The 21,563-nt window shown below is 43.8% G+C and overlaps 1 protein-coding gene across 1 annotated transcript in view; it reads right to left on the bottom strand.

Annotated features, from left to right (window-relative positions):
* LOC115083294 (dynein heavy chain 5, axonemal-like) overlaps positions 1-21,563 on the bottom strand; it is a 1,259,434-nt gene that overhangs the window by 291,905 nt on the left and 945,966 nt on the right. The window contains exons 57-58 of the mRNA XM_029587102.1: positions 14,897-15,079; positions 923-1,093 (exon numbers count right to left, since the gene is read on the bottom strand). Coding sequence (XP_029442962.1) covers positions 923-1,093; positions 14,897-15,079 — 354 coding nt within the window. The remainder of the gene's footprint in view (positions 1-922; positions 1,094-14,896; positions 15,080-21,563) is intronic.

The following is a 21,563-nucleotide window of genomic DNA, read 5'->3' as shown; positions in this document are numbered from 1 at the left end:
AGAACATGAAATCCCCTTTTGATAATAGTATCTACAACAACAAAAAATTAACTATTAAAAAAATGATGGGCTGCATGTGACTCCTTTTAATATTTTTGTATATCTTGTTCTCCTTTACTCAAGCTTTTGGCACTTAGAAAACATTTATTTTTTATTTTTAAAATGGTTATTTTTATAAGTATTCCATGTGATAGTTATATTTTGTTATTTGCTGATTTAACCATGTTTTATTAAAAAAAATTTTTAGACTTGCTTTTTTTGTTCCTCGCTGGTTTTAATCAATGTTAGATTGTTTCTGTTTTTATTATTCATTGTTCTGCATTTGTAAATCTCTTTGATCTCTGGATAGGATAGTAGTCAATCAAGCAAATAAACTAAACTAATTTGATTGTTAAGTGGAATTAATGAATTTAACTTTTTAACCTGTAATGAAGCTGTGGTTTATTTTTCAACATTAGACTGCTTGAATGGGAGAACTACTTGAAGGGAGGGAATGTGGGTTGGGGGAGTGGCTGACTTTATACAACTGAACATATGGAGTATTTTCTGTTCTTCATATCATAATTTATAATGTACTAAAGTGTAGCTATTTGTAGGCTCCCCACCCCACACAAAATTCAGTGATGTTACAAAAACATTTCACCTTAACGAAAATTAGGATCAGCATTAATTGGCATAAAAATCAGTCAGACATTTTTTAGATCAGTTATAGTATATTGGCTTTTAAAATAAATATGTGATTTTACTCAGAATGTTAACAGCAATCTTTCCGCAGCAGATGGCATTTTCTCATTAGCAAACGCTGAACTGTTATGGAATTATTACTCTATAGTCTGAAATAAAAGGGAAGAAGAATTTGTCACTAACCGGTACTGTAAATCTGCAATTTCATATCATAAAATCTCCTGTTTTTAACAAGTACCTCCTCTGCTGTTGATTTAGTGATACGAAGGACTTCTATAAGTGATTCATCCTCTACCAAAGAACCTTCAGTACTAGTGAGGCGGAAAAGAAGATTGTCTTCTAGTTCTTGCATTTTTCTTTTGTTAGATGTCACCTCTTCCATCAGCTTGACCCGCTCTGCCTCCAGTTCCTATAGATAGAATGAATTTTTAGTTTTTTATGACTAAGTCACAAGAAAACAATTATTTATAGTACAATCACACAGAGAATGTAGTGTTAATGATATCTTGATGAAAATGTAAAATTATTTAAGATAAAAGACAGCCACTGCACATACAAAGCAACTGCAAGACTGCACCTGCATTTTCTCTAAGGGCGGGAGATGCATTTACCTTGCAACATGGGTAGCTGGCTCACATGGCAGCTGCTGAAATTAGCAAACCTCTTAAGACTTAAGGACCTAAATATGTATACCCTCAGGAAAAGAGGCAGAGGGCGCATCCAGAGACATTGGTGTAACTCAAAGGTATAAATAACATGTGAAAGGCAAGCGTTTTTCAGCACTTAGCTGATAGTTATAAAAGGAGAGTCACAATATGGGTCTTCTAGCAGACTGAGGAGAAATAAAAGAACATCTTTCTTCATAGAAAAGGTGTTGGATAAATGGAGCATCCTCCCATGGGGAAGTAGTAGGGGGCAAAAACTCTGAATATAAGAAATAATCGATAAACATGCAAAAGCCAATATTCAAAAACAGGGAAACTGGATAATTTATCTGGCTAAAGTTGTTACGCTTGGGCTCCGGTCAGGAGGCGTGAACACCACCCAGCAGGGTGGCTCCAGGTGGAGAGAGACAGGAAGCTAGAAACAGTGTCTGGTTCCAGGCTGGGTCAAGGCAGGCAGCAATAAGCAGTGTCTAGTTCAGGCTGGGTCAGGGCAGGCGGCAATGAGCAGAGTCTAAGTTCAGGCTGGGTCAGGGCAGGCGGCAATGAGCAGAGTCTAAGTTCAGGCTGGGTCAGGGCACAGTAAGCAGGGCAAGGCAGGTCAGAAGGCCCGTAGGCCACACACACACAGAAGGCCCGTAGGCCACACACCATAAGCGGGGCAAGGCAGGTCAGAAGGTCCGTAGGCCACACACACACAGAAGGCCCGTAGGCCACACACCATAAGCGGGGCAAGGCAGGTCAGAAGGCCCGTAGGCTCCACACACACAGACAGAAGGCCCGTAGGCCACACACCATAAGCAGAGCAGGGCAGGTCAGAAGGCCCGTAGGCCACACACACACAGAAGGCCCGTAGGCCACACACCATAAGCAGAGCAAGCAGGTCAGAAGGCCCGTAGGCCAGGTGAGAACAACGAGGAAGGAGGCCCGAAGGCCGCGCAAGGCAAGGCAAGGAAAGGAAAGGCCCGAAGGCCGCGCAGGGCAAGGCAAGGAAAGGCCCGAAGGCCGCACAAGGCTAGAGCAGGGAGCCCAGGTGAGCTCGATGCCGAAGCACCGAGGCAACTGTCAGGCAGGGTTATAAGGACACACCCAGAGCACAGAGTGGACAGATAAGATGGACTGGGCCTGTCCGGAAAGCCAGCACTAGAGGGACCCCTGGTGGTGAGGCGGTTGCACTGCAGCCAAAACTGTAACAGTACCCCCTCCTCAAGGCCTCCCCCTCCTCCTGGGTCCCATCTTAGCAGGGGGTACTCAAAGATGAGATCTGGCCCTTCCGAGGGCAACAACAGCTGGAGCCATTCAACAGGCTCAGATGGCTGAGTTAGAAAGTCTGTTAGTGGTACCGGTTTGAGCCTCTCCGGGGGTGGCAGCAGGACCGGTTTAGCAGGCTCTTCTCGGGGTAGTGCAGCAGGTTCGGGCCCCTCTCGGGATGAAACAGCAGGCTGGAACACCTCTCCGGGCATTGTAGCAGGATCGGACCCCTCTCGGGGCGATGCAGCAGGCTTGGCCCCCTCCTGGGGCGATGCAGCAGGCTTGGCCCCCTCCTGGGGCGATGCAGCAGGCTTGGCCCCCTCCTGGGGCGATGCAGCAGGCTTGGCCCCCTCCTGGGGCGATGCAGCAGGCTTGGCCCACTCTTGGGGCGATGCAGCAGGCTTGGCCCCCTCCTGGGGCGATGCAGCAGGCTTGGCCCCCTCCTGGGGCGATGCAGCAGGCTTGGCCCCTTCTTGGGGCGATGCAGCAGGCTTGGCCCCCTCCTGGGGCGAGGCAGCAGGCTTGGCCCCCTCTTGGGGCGAGGCAGCAGGCTTGGCCCCCTCTTGGGGCGATGCAGCAGGCTTGGTCCCCTCTTGGGGCGATGCAGCAGGCTTGGCCCCCTCTAGGGGCGATGCAGCAGGCTTGGCCCCCTCTAGGGGCGATGCAGCAGGCTTGGCCCCCTCTAGGGGCGATGCAGCAGGCTTGGCCCCCTCTAGGGGCGATGCAGCAGGCTTGGCCCCCTCCTGGGGCGATGTAGCAGGCTTGGCCCCCTCCTGGGGTGATGAAACAGGCTCAGATGGCAGAGCAGCAAGGTTTGAAGCAGTGCACATAGAAGACTCAAGTAGCACTGCTGTGGGCTTGATACCTCGAGCCACACTCTGAGGCTCCTTATTTTGTTTCTGGAGGAGCAGTTTAGAGAAGGCACAGGCAGTTCTAGGACGTCTAGGGAATGTGCTCGTTAGTGTCTCAACAGCAGCTGTGGGCAGCAGAGCCCTGCTAGAGTTAATCAACTCTCTCCGTTTGAGAGAAACCTGTTCCTGAGGCTCTAGCACTGGTGTCACAGAAGCCTTCTTGGCCAGGTAAGTCCTGGGTTTTTCTATCCACAAACAGCCAGCAAAAATGTCTGTTTTAGTTGAGCCAGAAACAGAATACTGGTTAGGAGAGCTGATAGGTTTTTTTTAATGGCACAGCTGGTCCTAGAGCAGAACACCGGGGGCAGGGTTTGCCTGGTGGTAAGAAACACGGAAGACAGGAGCATTTCCACCACCCTGGTTTAGGAGCCAGACAGTTCAAACATTCCTGATAGACAGAGACATTTTTCTTGTTGCAATTATTGCATGACCAGTGTTCCTGACCAACAAGTTCACAGGCTAGACAGTTCTGATAGCTTGGATAATTCAAAGTTTGACAGGAATTGCAGGTATAAAACTTTAAAGAAGGAGGCATCTTGAATTAGTGAAAAAGTTGACTCACCGGCAGGACACAGACCATCTCTTCCCCTGGAAATTTGATGGCTTCGGCATACTGTTACGCTTGGGCTCCGGTCAGGAGGCGTGAACACCACCCAGCAGGGTGGCTCCAGGTGGAGAGAGACAGGAAGCTAGAAACAGTGTCTGGTTCCAGGCTGGGTCAAGGCAGGCAGCAATAAGCAGTGTCTAGTTCAGGCTGGGTCAGAGCAGGCGGCAAGGAGCAGAGTCTAAGTTCAGGCTGGGTCAGGGCAGGCGGCAATGAGCAGAGTCTAAGTTCAGGCTGGGTCAGGGCACAGTAAGCAGGGCAAGGCAGGTCAGAAGGCCCGTAGGCCACACACACACAGAAGGCCCGTAGGCCACACACCATAAGCGGGGCAAGGCAGGTCAGAAGGCCCGTAGGCTCCACACACACACAGACAGAAGGCCCGTAGGCCACACACCATAAGCAGAGCAGGGCAGGTCAGAAGGCCCGTAGGCCACACACACACAGAAGGCCCGTAGGCCACACACCATAAGCAGAGCAAGCAGGTCAGAAGGCCCGTAGGCCAGGTGAGAACAACGAGGAAGGAGGCCCGAAGGCCGCGCAAGGCAAGGAAAGGAAAGGCCCGAAGGCCGCGCAAGGCAAGGAAAGGCCCGAAGGCTGCGCAAGGCTAGAGCAGGGAGCCCAGGTGAGCTCGATGCCGAAGCACCGAGGCAACTGTCAGGCAGGGTTATAAGGACACACCCAGAGCACAGAGTGGACAGATAAGATGGACTGGGCCTGTCCGGAAAGCCAGCACTAGAGGGACCCCTGGTGGTGAGGCGGTTGCACTGCAGCCAAAACTGTAACAAAAGTTAGCCAATATGTTATCTGGATATTCAGTGGAATAAACATCCTACTGAATTAGTGAATATCCCAATTAAAATTAATCAAATAACTGTAACCAGATAACTTTTAACATAACTGGGTATTTTTTGAATATCACTGATTAGATCAAAAGTTATCCTGCTGTGATTAGCTGGATAATTTTAGCCTTAACCGGCTATATTCAAAAGAATAGCCATTTAAGGGGGTTATTTTCTAAAGGGATTGCACGCGAAAAGTCCCTTTTCGCGTGCGATACCTAGATCGGGGCGGACTCCGCGATGACTTCGCTGACAGCGAAAAGGTAGGACACCTTATCGCTGCCAATAGCGCGTCCAATAGCGCCACCTTTCATGGTGGCACTATTGGGTACAAAAGGCAGCAGCGATAGCACCGCGGAGGTGCGATCTCTGCCGGCTTTCGCAGGCCCGCCCCCACCCCCCCACCCCCCGGTACCGCCGAATTCACAGAGCTGCGATAGTTTAGAAAATCCGGCCCTAAGTGTCAGGCTCTGGGATTAAAAAAAAAAAAAGGATCACAGGCATACTGTCTCTATCACAGCCCCTTCCTCCCTCCCACCCAAGCTCCAGCCCACAAACTCCCTTCCTCAAACACCCCTGCATCCCATAATCTAAAAAATAACACTGTTGGGGCTAAGGCTGGCGCCAGTCCCTCCCCATCCACCTCTTGTTCCCATCTAATTTGTTAATGGTAAAACATTACCTTCCACAGCCCCCCTCTACCCCCCACTCTAAACCCTTACCCTCCCTCCTCCCAATATCTTCTGTGTGTTTTCTTCTGCAGCCTGGATTGTGGTGGCAGCCTACTATGATCCCGGGCTCGATGCTTCTGAAGAAAAACCATATAGAAGGTATTGGGAGGGTAGACGGGAAAGAGTTGGGGTGGGAAGTGGAAGAGGTCCCTGGAGAGTACTTTTAGAATTAATGGATTAGACGAGAGTGGGGTAAGGGGGACAGACCAGAAGCAGCCACAGCCCTGTCCTTCTTATTTTTTAAATTTTGGGATGGAGGATGTTTGGCGAGGTGGGAGACTATAAGCCGAGCTTGGCAACTGGTTATATTCTTTTGAATATTGCCTTTGTCTTATTCAGCTAAATCATATCAGGATAATGACTTTTCTGGTTAATTTTTAGACAGATAAGCAAGGGGACTATTCAAAAGTTGCCATTTAGCTGGATACTTTGCAAGGGCTTCTGCATACAAGGGGGAGTCCATAAACTGTTATGCAAGGGCTTAGGGCACACAGACATCCGGAGGCTAATATTCAAAAAAAGCTGAGTCCTTAAATTTAGATCCCTTAGGACCTGATTCATCAATGTATTTACCCATAGACACAGAATGGGAGAAAAGCCTGAGGGGTTGAGTTTAAAATGAGCGGTTGTGCGTCCAAATGTATGCAGGTCCCGGCACATGCACATGGATGCGCCAATTTTATAACATGTGCGTGCTGGTGCATGCAAGTTATAAAAGCGGATGGCCGCGTACAGAGGTGTGCCAGATTGTAAAATCCACACAAGCAGGACAACGCATTTGGACCTCCCCCAATTCCCTCCCAGTCCGCTCCAGATATTCCTTCACCCAAACAAGCCAGATTAGATCTCACCAGAAAGAGAGCCTTTTCAATAGCCTTTTCAATAGCCGGACCAATACTTTGGAATTCATTACCAAATCCTTTACGCGCAATATCTAACCCTTCTCACTTTAAAAAATCCCTCAAAACTCATCTTTTCCAACTTGCATTCAATATTTCATCTAATTAAATTGTTAACAATATTCAATCTACACCCACAGAGCTACTTACACCTTCTATAATCTTTATTCCATACATCTTTTTAACCGACATATCCTTCCCTTCCCCTCCCCCGTACCTTCAATATAACTTTCAAATTTCTTATTATTCTCACCTTACCCATTCCCCCTGAAATAATAAGCAGCATGGCATCAAAATTCTTTTTATTTATATTTATAAAAGGCTTCAAATGCTAGCACTCTGACTAGCCATTGATTATTTTATGTATATTTTAAAAATTCATTTATTTTTTGATTATTTTATGTTTTATTTTATCCTTGTAAACCGTTTTGACAAAAATTTATTTTTAAAAAACGGTATATAAATGCTTTCAAATAAATAAATAAATAAAAATTAAGTAGTGTTCAGCGCCTGCTTTCCTATTGCGCCCCCAGGCACCTCTCCTGGGGGTGCCATGCAAAATTTAAATTAGGTGTCATGTTGTCAAGGAGGCTCTAGGGTTGACTGCATGCCCCTAGTGCCTCCTTAACATCCGCCGGTTTAGAAAACGGATGCAGAATTTATCAGCATCAGCTTTCCTAATCAGCGCACAGCCACAGGTTCGGGAAACAGATACTGCTAACTGAGCATCCGTTTCCCGAAACTGACCGCTGGCACTTAAAAAAAAAATTTTTTTTAATCTGTCCCTCCTCTGACTTAATATCGCCATGAGATTAATTTGGAGGATGTACAGAAAAGCAGTATTTTCTGCTTTTCTGTACGACTTTTTGGAGTGCTCAGAAATTAATGCCTGCTCTGGGCAGACATTCATTTCTGAGTGCAAAAATGTGTGTATTGGTCACACAATTATTTTTGCATTGGGACTGAATAACTAATAGCCTCAGTCACACGCATATTCGTGTGATGAGTGCTATTAGTTTCCTGGCACATTGGACGCGCATTGTGAAGCACTAATCCCTTTATAGCATAAGGGGCTGTGCATGTACCTACACAACCTGCGTCCAACTGCGGGTTAAACAGTGAACTCGTCTGAGTGCACTGTATTGCATTAGCCCCTTTAAGTATGCATGAAGGCAGTCCTATCATTACTTGGATACCCTTATCTGGCTATCATGCTGATAAGCAGGTATATTTATCAGTGTGACTGCACTGATGAATATCTGGCATAAGTCAGACAGATAAGTGCATCGGACTAATTTGTATGGATGCCCTGCTTCTGAATATTGCCCCGTGATGCTTATCTGCTATGATATTCCTTTTTCTATGTTTTATTCAAGAATGATTTGACCTTGGTTCAACTCAGCTGCTCTAGCCCAAGGCACTATAATCACCTAGAGAAATCTTATCAGTGAACACTGAATCACAGCAGGCAATCTGGCATGAGATAGGAAGAAACAGGAGACACTGACTGTAACTAGGTTTAGGCCTATCAGCTGGCATCAGAACTAAAACTATGGAGTGTAGTTTTGTAATTCCTGTAATATGACCAGTTTACTCAGTTTTCTCATCCTCCCTTTTGCTTACTTTTGAAGAATATCAACACTTTGACATTGCCAAATGAAGGCATGGAAAGATGCATTACTGCATAGCATAAAAGACTTTCAAGAAACCAGTCTTAAAAGCAACAAGCAAGTATTTCTAGATTTGGCTTACTGACATAAGAAAAATGCTTAGTTCTAGAAAGACAGATAGGAATGAATTTTCAAAAAGGTTCCATGCATAAAAATAGCATATATGCATGTTTATGCTAATTTATAAATGTTGAGAGTAAGTGCATATTTTTGGTTTTGTGTGTACATTTTACTGGGGAGAAAAGGGGCAGTTAAGGGGTGTTCTGAGGTGGGGTTCAGACGTATACATGGTAATTGCTATTTTGTACAAGATTATACATGCATACATTACCGAACTTGTTTTGTACACTTATACACCTTCTAATTGACTCATGCAAGTGAAAATGGGCTTGTCTGTTGTCTGCAGTTTTTGGGTGTCACATCAGGGAAAACTGGTAAGGATTCAGAGTGATGTGCTAGAGGATGTAGGTGAACTGGAGAAGGCTTTGGTAAACTGGTGGATGAATTGGTGATTCCAAGTACTAGAGCATACTTTATAAATATCTGTGTGTCTATTCACACAGTGTCACAATTATTTCATGTGTAAAATATACGCACACATGATTATAAAACGGGTAGAGAAAGTATGTGTTTTCTTGCACTGGAAATAAATGTACATACTGAAAAATACATGCATACTTTCAGAGCAGAAAGACACAGTATATTATAAACTGCAGCTCTTGCCACATAGTTTATAAAATACAAGCATTGACCTCCATGTGACCTCCCTATCTTGATCTTGCACTCTGTACAATAGGACTGTGCAACCCTAGTTTTTCAGGACCATGGACAGATCTGATTTTCAAATATCTAAACTTAATATGTATGGAATACCTTTACATATCAGCTGAAGAAACTTAGATTTGCATATTATGATTGCCATCAGAAAATTTGGCTGCTTTACAGCCCTTGAACATTGGAGGTGCATATCCCTTCTGTATGAAAACATTTCTTTTCCCAAATGGTAGTTCTTTATGGCTCAAATTTGGTACCTGATTTTCCCTTCTTACAGGTTCCTTCAAGATTCCAACTCAGGTCCTTGTTCCATTATTGAGGATTGCTGGCTCACAGCTGGTGGGTCAATTTGAAAATCATGAAGGAATACACTTTCCAGCCTTAATTAAAATAATTCTGAACAGTGATTGTTGCATACCCTAGGGATCCCACTTGTTAGCTCTGCAAACTATAGAAAGGAACAAAGCTGCTAAGTTAACTAACTGGATGCCACCATAGACAAATAAGTGCATCTCTTTGTGTTCTTTTAGCATGGGGCCATACAACAAAATTCTGACTACCTAGAGAAGGCAAAAGCATAAAATACAAGTAAGCTAAAAAGCTGGATTTAAAATGCTTTACTAAAACATCCTGTTGATGACCAAATCATGAAGGCCTTTTCTCTTTATTATTTATACTGGCCTACACTGCTTTTTGTCAAGAAACACCCCATACACAATGCTTAGTTTGCCATTTTCATGCTTACAAGTGAATTTTAGAGTGATATTCCCCAGAAGAGACACAAAGACATCTACAGAGACAGCCACACAGTTAACTGGGGCATGAATAAATAATTGGATAGAAAGAACTCAGAGAGAGAGACAGTTTGAAGGGATATAGATCTGGGGAGAAAATTAAAAAAAAGAAGATAAAATCAAAGGGAATGGAAGAAAGAAAGGAAGGAAGTAGGGAGACTATAGAGGAAGGGAGAGGAACAAATAAGAAGAGTCAGGAATAGAGAATGAAACAAAGCAAGGGGTAATGCGGTGGCACAAAACAATGGTCTGTGCATACTATAAGGCAGAGGATAAAAGAGCACAGAAAGAAGGTGGCAGAATGCAGAATGCAGATAAGAAAGTAACACCAAAAAATGCAGGGCATGGAAAACATCTCAGGCAAATTTCCCCCAAAGACCAGCCTTAGCCCATATGATGTCACTCTATTGATAAGAAGTGCTGGAATGGTATTACTGCATCTTGCCCTGACACCACAACCCTGCACAACAAATGTATTAGTGATGGAATTTCCTTCCCTGGAACACAGCTCTAAGGGAAGCAAGGAATAGAAAGGAAAAGGTCAAAGGCAAGAGATCATAAACACAAGAGAAAGGGACGATGGAGAAGAGAAGATGTGCATGCAGCCGCGCACATGTTATAAAATCCGGGGTTGGCGCGTGCAAGGGGTGCACACTTGTGCACCTTGCGCGCGCCGAGCCCTAGGGGAGCCTCGATGGCTTTTCCCATTCCCTCCGAGGCCGCTCCTATATCGAAGCGGCTTCGGAGGGAACTTTCCATCCGCCCCCCACCTTCCCCTCCCTTCCCCTATCTAACCCACCCCCCAGCCCTACCTAAATCCCCCCCCCCTACCTTTGGGGGTCATTTTCCAAGCGGATCGCATGTGATAAAGGACGTTTTGCACGCGAAAAGTCCCTTATTGCGTGCGATACCAAGATCGGGGTGGAGTCGGGGCGGCGTCAGCCCCGGAAGAGGAGGAGTCGGGGCGGCACCAGGGCTGATGCTGTGAAGACTTCGCCGACAGCAAAAGGTACGCTGCGTTTTCGCTGCCAGTTTCGCACCTTTTATGGCGTAGTTATTTGGCACAACGCCGGCAGTGATCACACCGCGGAGGTGCGATTGCTGCCAGCTGTCGCAGGACCCCCCCCCCCCCCCCGCTTCGCCCCCCGTTACCGCAGGATTCAAAGAGCCCAGCAGTATTAGTAAATCCAGCCCTTTATTATTTAAGTTGTACCTGCCTAAAGGCAGGTGTAGGTTGCACGTGCCGGCCGAGTGCCGGCGCACGATCCCCCGGCCTAGCAAGCCTTTGGAGGCCTCTGGCCATGCCCCCACCCCACCCCTGATGCCCCACCCCGCCCCTTTTTTCAAGCCCAGGGACATATGCGCGTCCCGGGGCTTGCGCGCGTCGCCAAGCCTATGCAAAATAGGCTTGGCGCGCACAGGAGGGGTTTAGAAGGTTTACGCCCGTAACCCTTTTAAAATCCGCCCCACAGGGTTTTATGTGAGTCTGAAGAAACAAACAACTGGAAGTTTTGTGATTTTATAACCACCTCCTGATAAAATTGGTAGCCAAGTTAGTATTTTATGATCATTTTTGACTGCTTGATTTCAATCATACTGCAGCTGTAATGCAGTAGTACAATGTTTCTAAACCTTTCGTACAGTATAGTGAATGTTGAATTTTAGTGCTCATAAAACTATGGCTCCTCTGCTGTTCAGAGGTACTCCTTAGTGTCTGGCACCTTTTACGCTGACTCCTATATTACTGTTCCATGCAAACATAGCATCATGGAATAAGGCTAGTGCTTATAGTAAACAAGCAGCACCACTACTGATGTCATGTGGATGGGACAGTACTGTGGTATATGCATGTAATATGGCAATTGTGCAAAAGTGGTAGCATATTTCGTTTGGAAAACAGGACTTTAAAAAAAAATAGAAGCTTTAAAATAATGACCATCTATCAGATTTCAGGATCTAGTAGTTGTGCCTGCTACCTGATTCTCTGCATCATTGCAAGAGGAGCCCAAGTGCACTGAAATATCATAGTAGTAATACAGGGATAGGTGTAGACTGAGAGCAGAGCTAGCAGAGCAAAGAATGGAATTAAGTTTAGACTAGAAACATAAGTACATTCCAAAATGATAGGTATTAAATATTTAATCACATAAATCAACTGATTTTCAACAATAAGGAATATTTGTTAAATAGACATAGGGGCGGATTTTCAGAGCCCTGCTCGCCTAAATCCGCCCAAAACCGGGCGGATTTAGGCGAGCAGGGCCCTGCGCGCCGGTGAGCCTATTTTACATAGGCCTACCGGCGCGCGCAGAGCCCCGGGACTCGCGTAAGTCCCGGGGTTCTCCGAGGGGGGCGTGTCGGGGGCGGGCCCGGTCGTTGCGGCGTTTCGGGGGCATGTCGGCAGCGTTTTGGGGGCAGGTACGGGGCGTGGCTACGGCCCGGGGCGGTCCGGGGGCGTGGCCGCGCCCTCCGTACCTGCCCCCAGGTCGCGGCCCGGCGCGCAGGAGGCCCGCTGGCGCGCGGGGATTTACTTCTCCCTCCGGGAGGCGTAAATCCCCGGAGAAAGGTAAGGGGGGGGTGTAGACAGGGCCGGGTGGGTGGGTTAGATAGAAGAAGGGAGGGGAAGATGAGGGGAGGGCGTTAGAGGATTCCCTCCAAGGCCGCTCCGATTTCGGAGCGGCCTTGGAGGGAACGGGGGTAGGCAGCGCGGCTCGGTGCGTGCCGGCTATACAGAATTCATAGCCTTGCGCGCGCCGATCCAGGATTTTAGTGGATACGCGCGGCTCCGCGCGTATCTACTAAAATCCCGTGTACTTTTGTTTGCGCCTGGAGCGCCAACAAAAGTACGCCAACGCGCCTTGTTTGAAAATCTACCCCACAATATTTAGTTTCAGATTCCAATGCAATATGATGTGCTGGAACTGAGAATGTTAATCCCATTGACTTCATTGTTCAAAATATTTGATTCTAAAAATATCTCAAAAAATATCTTTAAATTCTATTGCAAAGATGCTCAACTTAGGTCCTTGAGGGCCACAAACAGGTCAAGCTTTCAGAGCCTTTACAATAAGCAAATTAATCACTTTGTTAACTACACTTCATGAATATTCAGTGAGGATATCATGAAAACCAGACAGGTCTGTGGCCTTTCAGGACTGGTAGTCAACAGCCCTGCTCTAAAGCAAACACATTTTGGTTTATAATAGTAGCAATTGCCTTGGGCAGGGTATTAACTGTCAGTTACTATTCTGTGTGGTTAAAGGACCTTTGCTTCAGTCCAGGCCTCCAATCCTTCCAGTCAGGGTCAGATAGAGGGCAATTTTGATAAGAGAGTGCTTTACTGCAGAAATGGGATCTTTGAAAAGTGCTGACCCTTGCATAGGTAAAATTATACCTGTAATGCTACTACAGTATAATGTTACCCATGGTGAAAAACAGTGTTTCCATTTAAAAACTGATGCACAATCTGTGGGTAAAAACTAAAAGTACCCTCAGACAGTTTGAAAATTGCCCTCGGGGTGAATAATTTTATAACAGCTCACATAAGGAAAAGCCTATGTGGACATGGCACATGCAGACTTTACCATGTGTTCTCAATATGAGCTTACATGCATATACATTCGCTTTGAAAATCCTTGGATAATTGGCCAAGTATGAGGAAAAATGAACTCATGCGAAGTTACATCTGCTCCATGCAGATGGGTGGGGTTACTTATGCCATACTTTTTAAAATGAAAAAGAATGCACCCTCGGAATGCCTCTCCCCAGTGTTCAGCAAAGTATGGACAAAACCGGGGTGTGAGCATAGTTTTATGTGCACTGGCCCCATCTGATTTTCAAAATGCCACTTCCATACATATAAAACAGGGTTTTATGCACAGAAGTTGCTATGGAAATCAAGCCCTAAATGTCCTGTCCTTCAGATTATTTCCTACATAAAATGTTAAATAAACTTTTAAATACCATTGAAGAATACAAACTAGTTCTCTCCTGCTCATTTATGCTCTTAAATAAACTGTTCTAAGGTGCTAGAAAAAAAGATTTGAGGGTCATAGGAGACAGGCAGGTTGCATTATAACACAAACCTGCAGCCTCTGTTCTTTCCCTTGATGCATGTGGCACATTTCAAAGCTTTTACCACTCTACCAGCATATCCAATGACATACACTAAGCTTACTGCACTAGAACCACTTTCTGCACTCTGGGACATTTCAATTTTTAAGGCCTGGCAAATCTTGTACTTGAAAAGTCACCTTTATTAAACAGAAGAGCATGTGCTTGTCAGGGTCAGTGGGGAGAGGGCACTTGCTAGGAGATGATTGATGAATTTTTTCCACCATAAATTTTCACCTTCATAGAGAGAGAGAGAGGTAGGAATGAACAGATAGGGGGAGGGGAGGAGGTTTCAGCATGTTTAACTAATGCAGTGGCATGGGAAGTTCAGCAGTCATTTCTTAAGTTCTTTTTGTTTTATCACCACAGCTCATTCCTTTTCTTATTGGGCTTCCAAATCAATCAGGACCAGAGCTATGGTACCACAAGCCTTCATTTGAAACTATCCAGGATTTCTGCTCCATTTTTAAGCGCTCTCCCTGCTAACCCAGCCATCTCTGCTCCAGTCTGCAGAACCCTGAATCTGCGCCAGGTCTCAAGGCTAGAACTCCCTTCTCTTAAAGGCTGTGAATGCTCTTCTTGGGAGCATCTTCAGCCCCAACCAGCCAAAGGCACAGAACTCGGGCTTGGAAATCAAACCCACATCTCCTGCATGGCAATGCATAGCAATGCTGCTGAATCATCGAGCTAGCACCTGTCTGCTTCTTTTAACAAACTCCAAATTAGTCTAATAGCTGTTATTGTAAAGCTATGGAAGCAAGACCAGAAGCACCCCAAGCCCTTTGAGATGAAAGTGGAAAAGCAGAGCTGGATTGTTTTGCATTTCCTAAGCAATCTATATCCAAGCAGCCTGGATTCAGTACCATATCTAAGCTTCACCAGCACCTTAACCACAGTATCAAACTCCCTCAAAAGCAAAATTAAGTTCATCACAATAAATGTTTCAACAATATCTTTAGTTTACCTGTTTCTCCGTAAGGATGACACGACCCAGCAGCTGGTCTTCTAATCCCTTCATGGTAACAGTGAAGTCGATGACAGCAGTTTTAGCGCTAATTTCTGGGGTATAGGCAGGATTTGCCAATTTAGTTGTTATATAGAGGGTAAATCCCTTCAGTACATCAACCTCTTTATCACCAACTTTAACCTATAAACAAGATAAAAGCAGTTTTAGCCATCCTCTCCATGTATTCACATACTGGTAGTCTTGATTTTTTTCTAAAATGCAGGATCACACCACAGAAGCGGAGCTTTAAAAAGACAAGACAAAAACATCCCAGATCAGTGCATACTTGTGTAACGAACCTTTAGTAAAAAAGACAATGTCACTATCAAAAAATTAGCACTTGTGACATCAAAGGACTGCCAATAGGGTGCTGTCTCTTTATTTATTAGGTTTTATATACCGTCGTTTAGAAAACATTCCATCACAATGGTTTACAATAATAATTAAAGATAATAAAAGGAATAAAATAATCACATATAATCAGTATCAATAAGTCTTAAAAATCATAAAAATAATAACTTCTAATATAAAAAACAGAAAACCATAAAATAATCATAAATACAATAATAAGAAACTTAATAAAATGTATGGAAGGGCTGTAAACACACTGGAGAGCTGTAGTCAGAAGGGGCATGAACAGCCATATCATCCTTTCCTTAGCAAGTCAGAGGGAATTCTCTGCTTTGCTCTGCCCTGAAACTAAAGAAGTTCTGTTTTAATTAAGGATCCATGTTGTTAGGGACTTAGTTCTTTGAAGTGCAAGACTGAGGGTTCCCGTGGCTGGAGGCTGCTGTAAGGAGGGATCAGCCATTAGTAACATAAGAAACATTGACATCATCTCCCGCCCTGCAGCATTCAAATGGCTCTACAGTAGGAAACAAGCTGGGACTTTGTTATCAGTGCAAAGACTGTCCAGCCGATACAGTAAAAACCACGGGAGAGGCAGCGCTCTGAGGCGAGCACCCGCTCTCCCAACACGCGCCCAGGCCACTCTCCTGGGCACACGATCGAGTATTTAAATGAGGGCCCACAGTAAATAAGTATTTAAATGAGGGCCCGAGTCCCTAGTGCCTCCTTTTTGACAGAAGCGGCGGCTGTCAGCGGGTTTGACAGCCGACGATCAATTTTACCGGCGTCAGTTCTCAAACCCGATGACAGCCACGGGTTAAGAAAACGGACATCGGATAAATTGAGTGTCCGGCTTCCAACCCGCGGACCGCGGGCAGATTTTACATTTTTTTTTTAAATTTAAAATTTTTTTTTAATTTTGGGGCTTCCAATATTGCTATGATATTAAGTTGGAGGGTGTACAGAAAAGCAGTTTTTTCTGCTTTTCTGTACACTTTCCCTGTGCCGGTAAAATGTGTGGCTTTGCTGCACATTTTACTTTCTGTATCGCGTGGGAATAACTAATAGGCCCATCAACATGCATTTTCGACACACTGTTACCCCTTACTGTATAAGGGGTAAAAATAGCAAGTTGAAAACGCGCGGCCAAACTGGGGCTAAAGGTGCGCTTGGCTGAGCACACAATACTGTATCGGCCCGTGTGTAAAGATTGGAGTTAGCTGCTCATTTAATACCAGTTTGAAACCTTTGAGCAGGATTCATGTCTGAGCCTCTACAGTATTCATGTATTTGTGGAGTGAGCAGATTGACCAAGTTTGCTAATCATTCAGTAAAGTTTAATGCTGTTACATGCTAATGAGGTTTGTAGTTTCATTATTGATGCTGGGCTATCAGTTGAGCTGCAGGTCTCTACAGTCTTAGCCTTGCATAGTCTGAAGTTGGTTAACCCTGAAGTAATAACCTACAGCAAGAAACCCATGTCACATATATATTGCAAGGTTACAAAAAAAATTGGTGCTTCAACGTGGGGCTGTAGCCTCTTTTGACCTGTGACTCTCTTAGCATCATTAGTGAAGTGAATATATAATTTTTTTTATGCAATACTGAAAATGGAGTATTGTATATATTATAGATGCATTCCTGATAGATCTGTCATTTTGGGTTCTGTAAGCCCAGCAGTGTCTATGACAAGTGTTCAAAATGTTTTAAGCTCAGCAGGTACAGTTACAAAACTACAACGTTTAAGGACTGAGTCATCTGATCAGGTTTTGTGTGAGTTTGAAGACCTCCTTTCTGTACTCATTTTATAAGATCTATGCATTGGTGGGGAATTGGACAGACAGTGGACTGTTAAACCTGTTCTGAATGAAAAATTATCAGAACTGAATACTGAGCCTAAGGCATGCACTAACTCGCTTGTGAGTGACATACTCCTACACATAACAGATCGATTTCAAGAAGAGTTAGCTCATATAGCTGACAGCCATAACATTGATATTAAAGATCTGAGAAAAAGAACATTTGCTGAGGGTTTGGGGTCACAAGAGGAAGGAGCAATTGATGTGAATCAGTCACCTCAGGGTGTGCTGCGGACTTCAGCTGAAGGCCAACAGGAGGTTCTCAGATGGCAGGATACTACAGTAACTCAACATTCTGTGCCAGGCAGTTCTCCTCAATATTCTTCTCCATCAATTTCCATTCCTGCAGATGCTTCAAAGATTATAGTGGAGCATGTGATCAAGATTCCCAAGGAAGGGGCAAAGTTGAATGTTACTTACCACAAAATTAAGGTTTTCTCTGGGAATGTCCCTATACCTAGTAATAAAGGAGACTATGAAACCTGGCATATTCAGATTAAGCAATGATTGCAGAATCCAGACCTTCACTGCAGGTGCTAAAAATAGAAAATTATTTGAAAGTCTCCTTCCCCCAGCTTTAAACATTGCCTCTTATATGGGTAAAAATGGTGATAAGAATGTCTAAATATGATATTTGTTGATCATGAAAATTCAACAACATCCATGGTCCCTATTTTTGAAATATTGGAAAAGATATATAGATGACGTGTTCATCATATGGGAAGGACCACAGACAGCCCTTCAGGAATTCCATCTCTGGCTTAACTCATTAAACTCATGTCTTAAGTTCACCATGAATTTTCATGATCAACAAATATCATATTTAGACATTCTTATCACCAAAAAAGAAGACTCAGTTGTCACCACTCTGTACCGAAAACCCAGTGATCGCAACAATCTTTTAAGATTCGATAGTTTTCACCCAACCACTTTTAAGTTGAATTTACCTGTTGGCCAGTTTATGCGCATACGGCGATTGTGTACAGACAATTCGGAATTCAAGAAACAGTCTCAAATCATGGCAGAAAGATTTTTGCAACGAGGATACCCCTTGTCGAGTGTCAAAAAAGCCTATCGACGAGCCCTTTACTCCAATAGGGAATTCATGTTTTTGCCAAGACAGCATGAGGACTCAAACCCACAGACCATGGTGATGAGGCACACTCTAGCCGCTCCAATGATCAGCAGAGCCATACGGAGACATTGGGCAATTCTCCAAGAAATCCACCCTTCATTCAAGGAACCATTTAGAATTGCATATTCTCGAGGCAGAAATATCAAAGATCAAGTAGTTCATTCTAGCCTCCAGCAGTCCCGGAATGTTGAGCACCCAATTATGAATTGCACAAATTGTGCCCATTGCACTTTAAAATCATCACAGACTACCATCATCTTACCATCAGGTCGGACAGTCTCTTTACCTTCAGCGACATGCAAAACTTCCTTTGTTGTGTATGCCATTTTTTGTCCGTGCCCACTTACATATGTGGGCATGACTAAACGCCCGTTTAGAACTAGATTGACTGAACACAAATGCTGTATCAATACAGGACGAATAGAAGAACCGTTGGTGACACATTTCAGAGACTATAATCATGAATTCTCTGATATTAAATGGACCATTTTAGAAATTGTTCACCCCCATTGGAGAAAGGGAGATCGAATTAAAAAACTGCAACAATCTGAACAACGATGGATTTTCGAATTACATACAGTGACCCCAGGCGGCCTCAACAAGGAAATTGAGTGGATTCACTTCATGTGAATCCACTCTTCTGTCAAATCAGATCACAGGTGTGGTTGGGTGATTCTATAAAATCAGCCTAGATCTCGCGGCAATTCAGCAGAATGCCGGTAAGAGCATTAGGCGACTGAACGCGGTAAGAGAAGACTACAAATGTGTTTTAGTCTATAATTCATTTGGGAGTGCATAATCTATGTTGAGAAATATCGGTGCTAAAAACATAAGTGGCCTCATATCTATTGTCATTTTTCATAGGCATTATAATGAATTAGACGCAAGCAAATACGAAGGCATTTAAATATTGAAAGATTTTGGCGGGAACTAACCTTGTGTTCTTCTTAAGCCTAAACCTTCCGATTAGGCACAGAGTCCCTGAAGCAGCACAACTGCGAAACGTACGTCAGACTACAGGAGCTCTAAGTCACACGAGCACCCTCGATCGGAATTTGCTGCCTTTTAAGCACGGCAGCATTGAAATCGAAATCTTGAAAGCGCGGCGGCGCTCTGCACAAGTGAGTGAAGGCACTACTTCGGAAGCGCTGAGGCGCTCCGCACAAGTAAGGCAATTCCGCTTCTTACTCCGTTAAAAACATTTTATTATAAATGGACAAAAAAACGATAAAAAAAGTAAATTTAATAAAGTAGAAAATTGAAGAAATTTAAAAGGAATTTAACAGACTATTCCGGACCGATGATTAAATATGACCCGTTATGGTTGAAAGCGTGGCTTACTGCCTAAACCAACCAAGGGTGGTATGATGGTCCACATTGTGAGATAAATTCCTAAGCACATAAAATTTTCAAATTTGTTTGCAACGTGTTTTGTGAGAGGAACTGTTCTTCCAATTCATAGAATCTCACCAAAATACCAAAGAAAAATCTTCAGATTATTTGAAAAGGCTTCAGGTTCTGTTGCAGAGGGTTTTGGAATGGGGAGTTTTCTTTGGACTTGCCCCTGATAGGCAATTACTGCAATGAGTTTGAATGGGATTGCTGGGAAAAGACTCAGTTGTATCTGAGAGACTTATTAGAGGGCCAGTCTGTGAGGCTTCCACAATATTCTGAGCTGCTATCTAAAATCAGAGCAATTGAGGAGGAGAGAAAAATGAATCTAGAAGGATTTGGGAATTACACAGATTAAACCTGTAAGCAGAACTTGCACAGCAAATGACATAAGCATTGTTAAGTATGTGATTTCAGAGGCAAGTGAGTTTAAAGTGTAACCTGAGTCAAGAATATTTCCAGGAGAGGAAGGTAATGCTTTGCCCACTCTCTCATTGTAGAATTGGCACTCTAGAAGTAGTGAATAACTCTGCTGCAAATAGCATGATGCAAGAAAATCCTTTGGTAAAGACAATACCCAAGACACTATTCCAAGGTAGTTTCATTCTGTTATAACTGTGGAGAGAATGGACACATAATGGGAGGATGCACCAATCCTGTGAATGCTATTCTAGTTCAACAGAAACTGAGTGGGAGATTTGAAGGGAAAAAGGATACCCAGTATCAGGCAGGCCTCAAATACTCCTTTAAACTAAAAGGGTGCTTTTGTGAGGGACAGACAAAGGCACCAGATGAAACTTTGCAAGGTTCCAAAAAGGAAATATCAAATGATTATACCTCACCAAGTCCACTACTAGATGATGTTTTAAAATGTGGGAAATGTTTGCTCTGCGACAGCTTATCTAGATGGCGTGCAGACATTTTCTGTGCCGGGCTCCATCTGATAAACCAAAATACCACACTAATTTATCACTTAGAGGGATCCACAATATAAATTAAATCAACTCAATTATATCACCTCACTTGTTCAACTTCATTAATATTGTGGTTGAACAAACATCAACTCAATACAAGTTTAATTTAATTGTGTATATTCAACGGAAAATATTTTGAAGGTAGAGTAGAAAGTTTCATATCTTATTGCATTCCCATTACCTGCTGGTAATGTAAATTAGATTTTACAATCATTAATGATCCACCAACCACTTTCTATTTATCTGTTAAGCGTGCAAAAAAACCTAAAAAAGGTATCCAAAAATTGTATCAAAAAATGACTTGATAAGTCATTGGTCATTGATAAGTCATTGGTCATTGGACAAGGACAACAGCCTTGTCCAATGACCAATGTACCTTCACTTAACTTTTGCCTCGGTCTAATTACAGTTCTGTCCTGTCCAGTTCCCAATGTTTATGTTTGTTTATTTCTCACTCTCCCATTACTTTCCCTGTGACGGTCTCCCGGACCGATTCTTAGTATATAATATTCAGCTAGAGTTCTTTGTCATTACATAATATTCAGTATGCAGTTTGAGTTCTTTGTACCAGTTATTTGATACACTTGTTTCTTATACCATTTCTTGTTTTTCTCTTGTTTTATGTACTACCTTTGTGCGAAGTTGCAGTTTTTTGTAAACCAGGGTGATCTGTATCCTATACAGGAACCTCGGTATATAAAAGTTATAAATAAACAAATAAAATAAATAGCACAAACTTTCTATGAGAAATATTTATCAACCATTCCCTTCCTAATAATTCCTAACATTCTGTTTGCTTTTTTTGACTGCTGCAGCACACTGAGCCAACGATTTCAAAGTATTATCCACTATGATGCCTAGATCTTTTTCCTAGGTGGTAGTTCCTAATATGGAACCTAACATCGTGTAGCTACAGC

The sequence above is a fragment of the Rhinatrema bivittatum genome, chromosome 2 (assembly GCF_901001135.1).
Source record: "Rhinatrema bivittatum chromosome 2, aRhiBiv1.1, whole genome shotgun sequence".
Lineage (NCBI taxonomy): Eukaryota > Metazoa > Chordata > Amphibia > Gymnophiona > Rhinatrematidae > Rhinatrema > Rhinatrema bivittatum.
The sequence above is the reverse complement of the archived record's forward strand: the minus strand, read 5'-3'. Positions and strand labels throughout refer to the sequence as shown.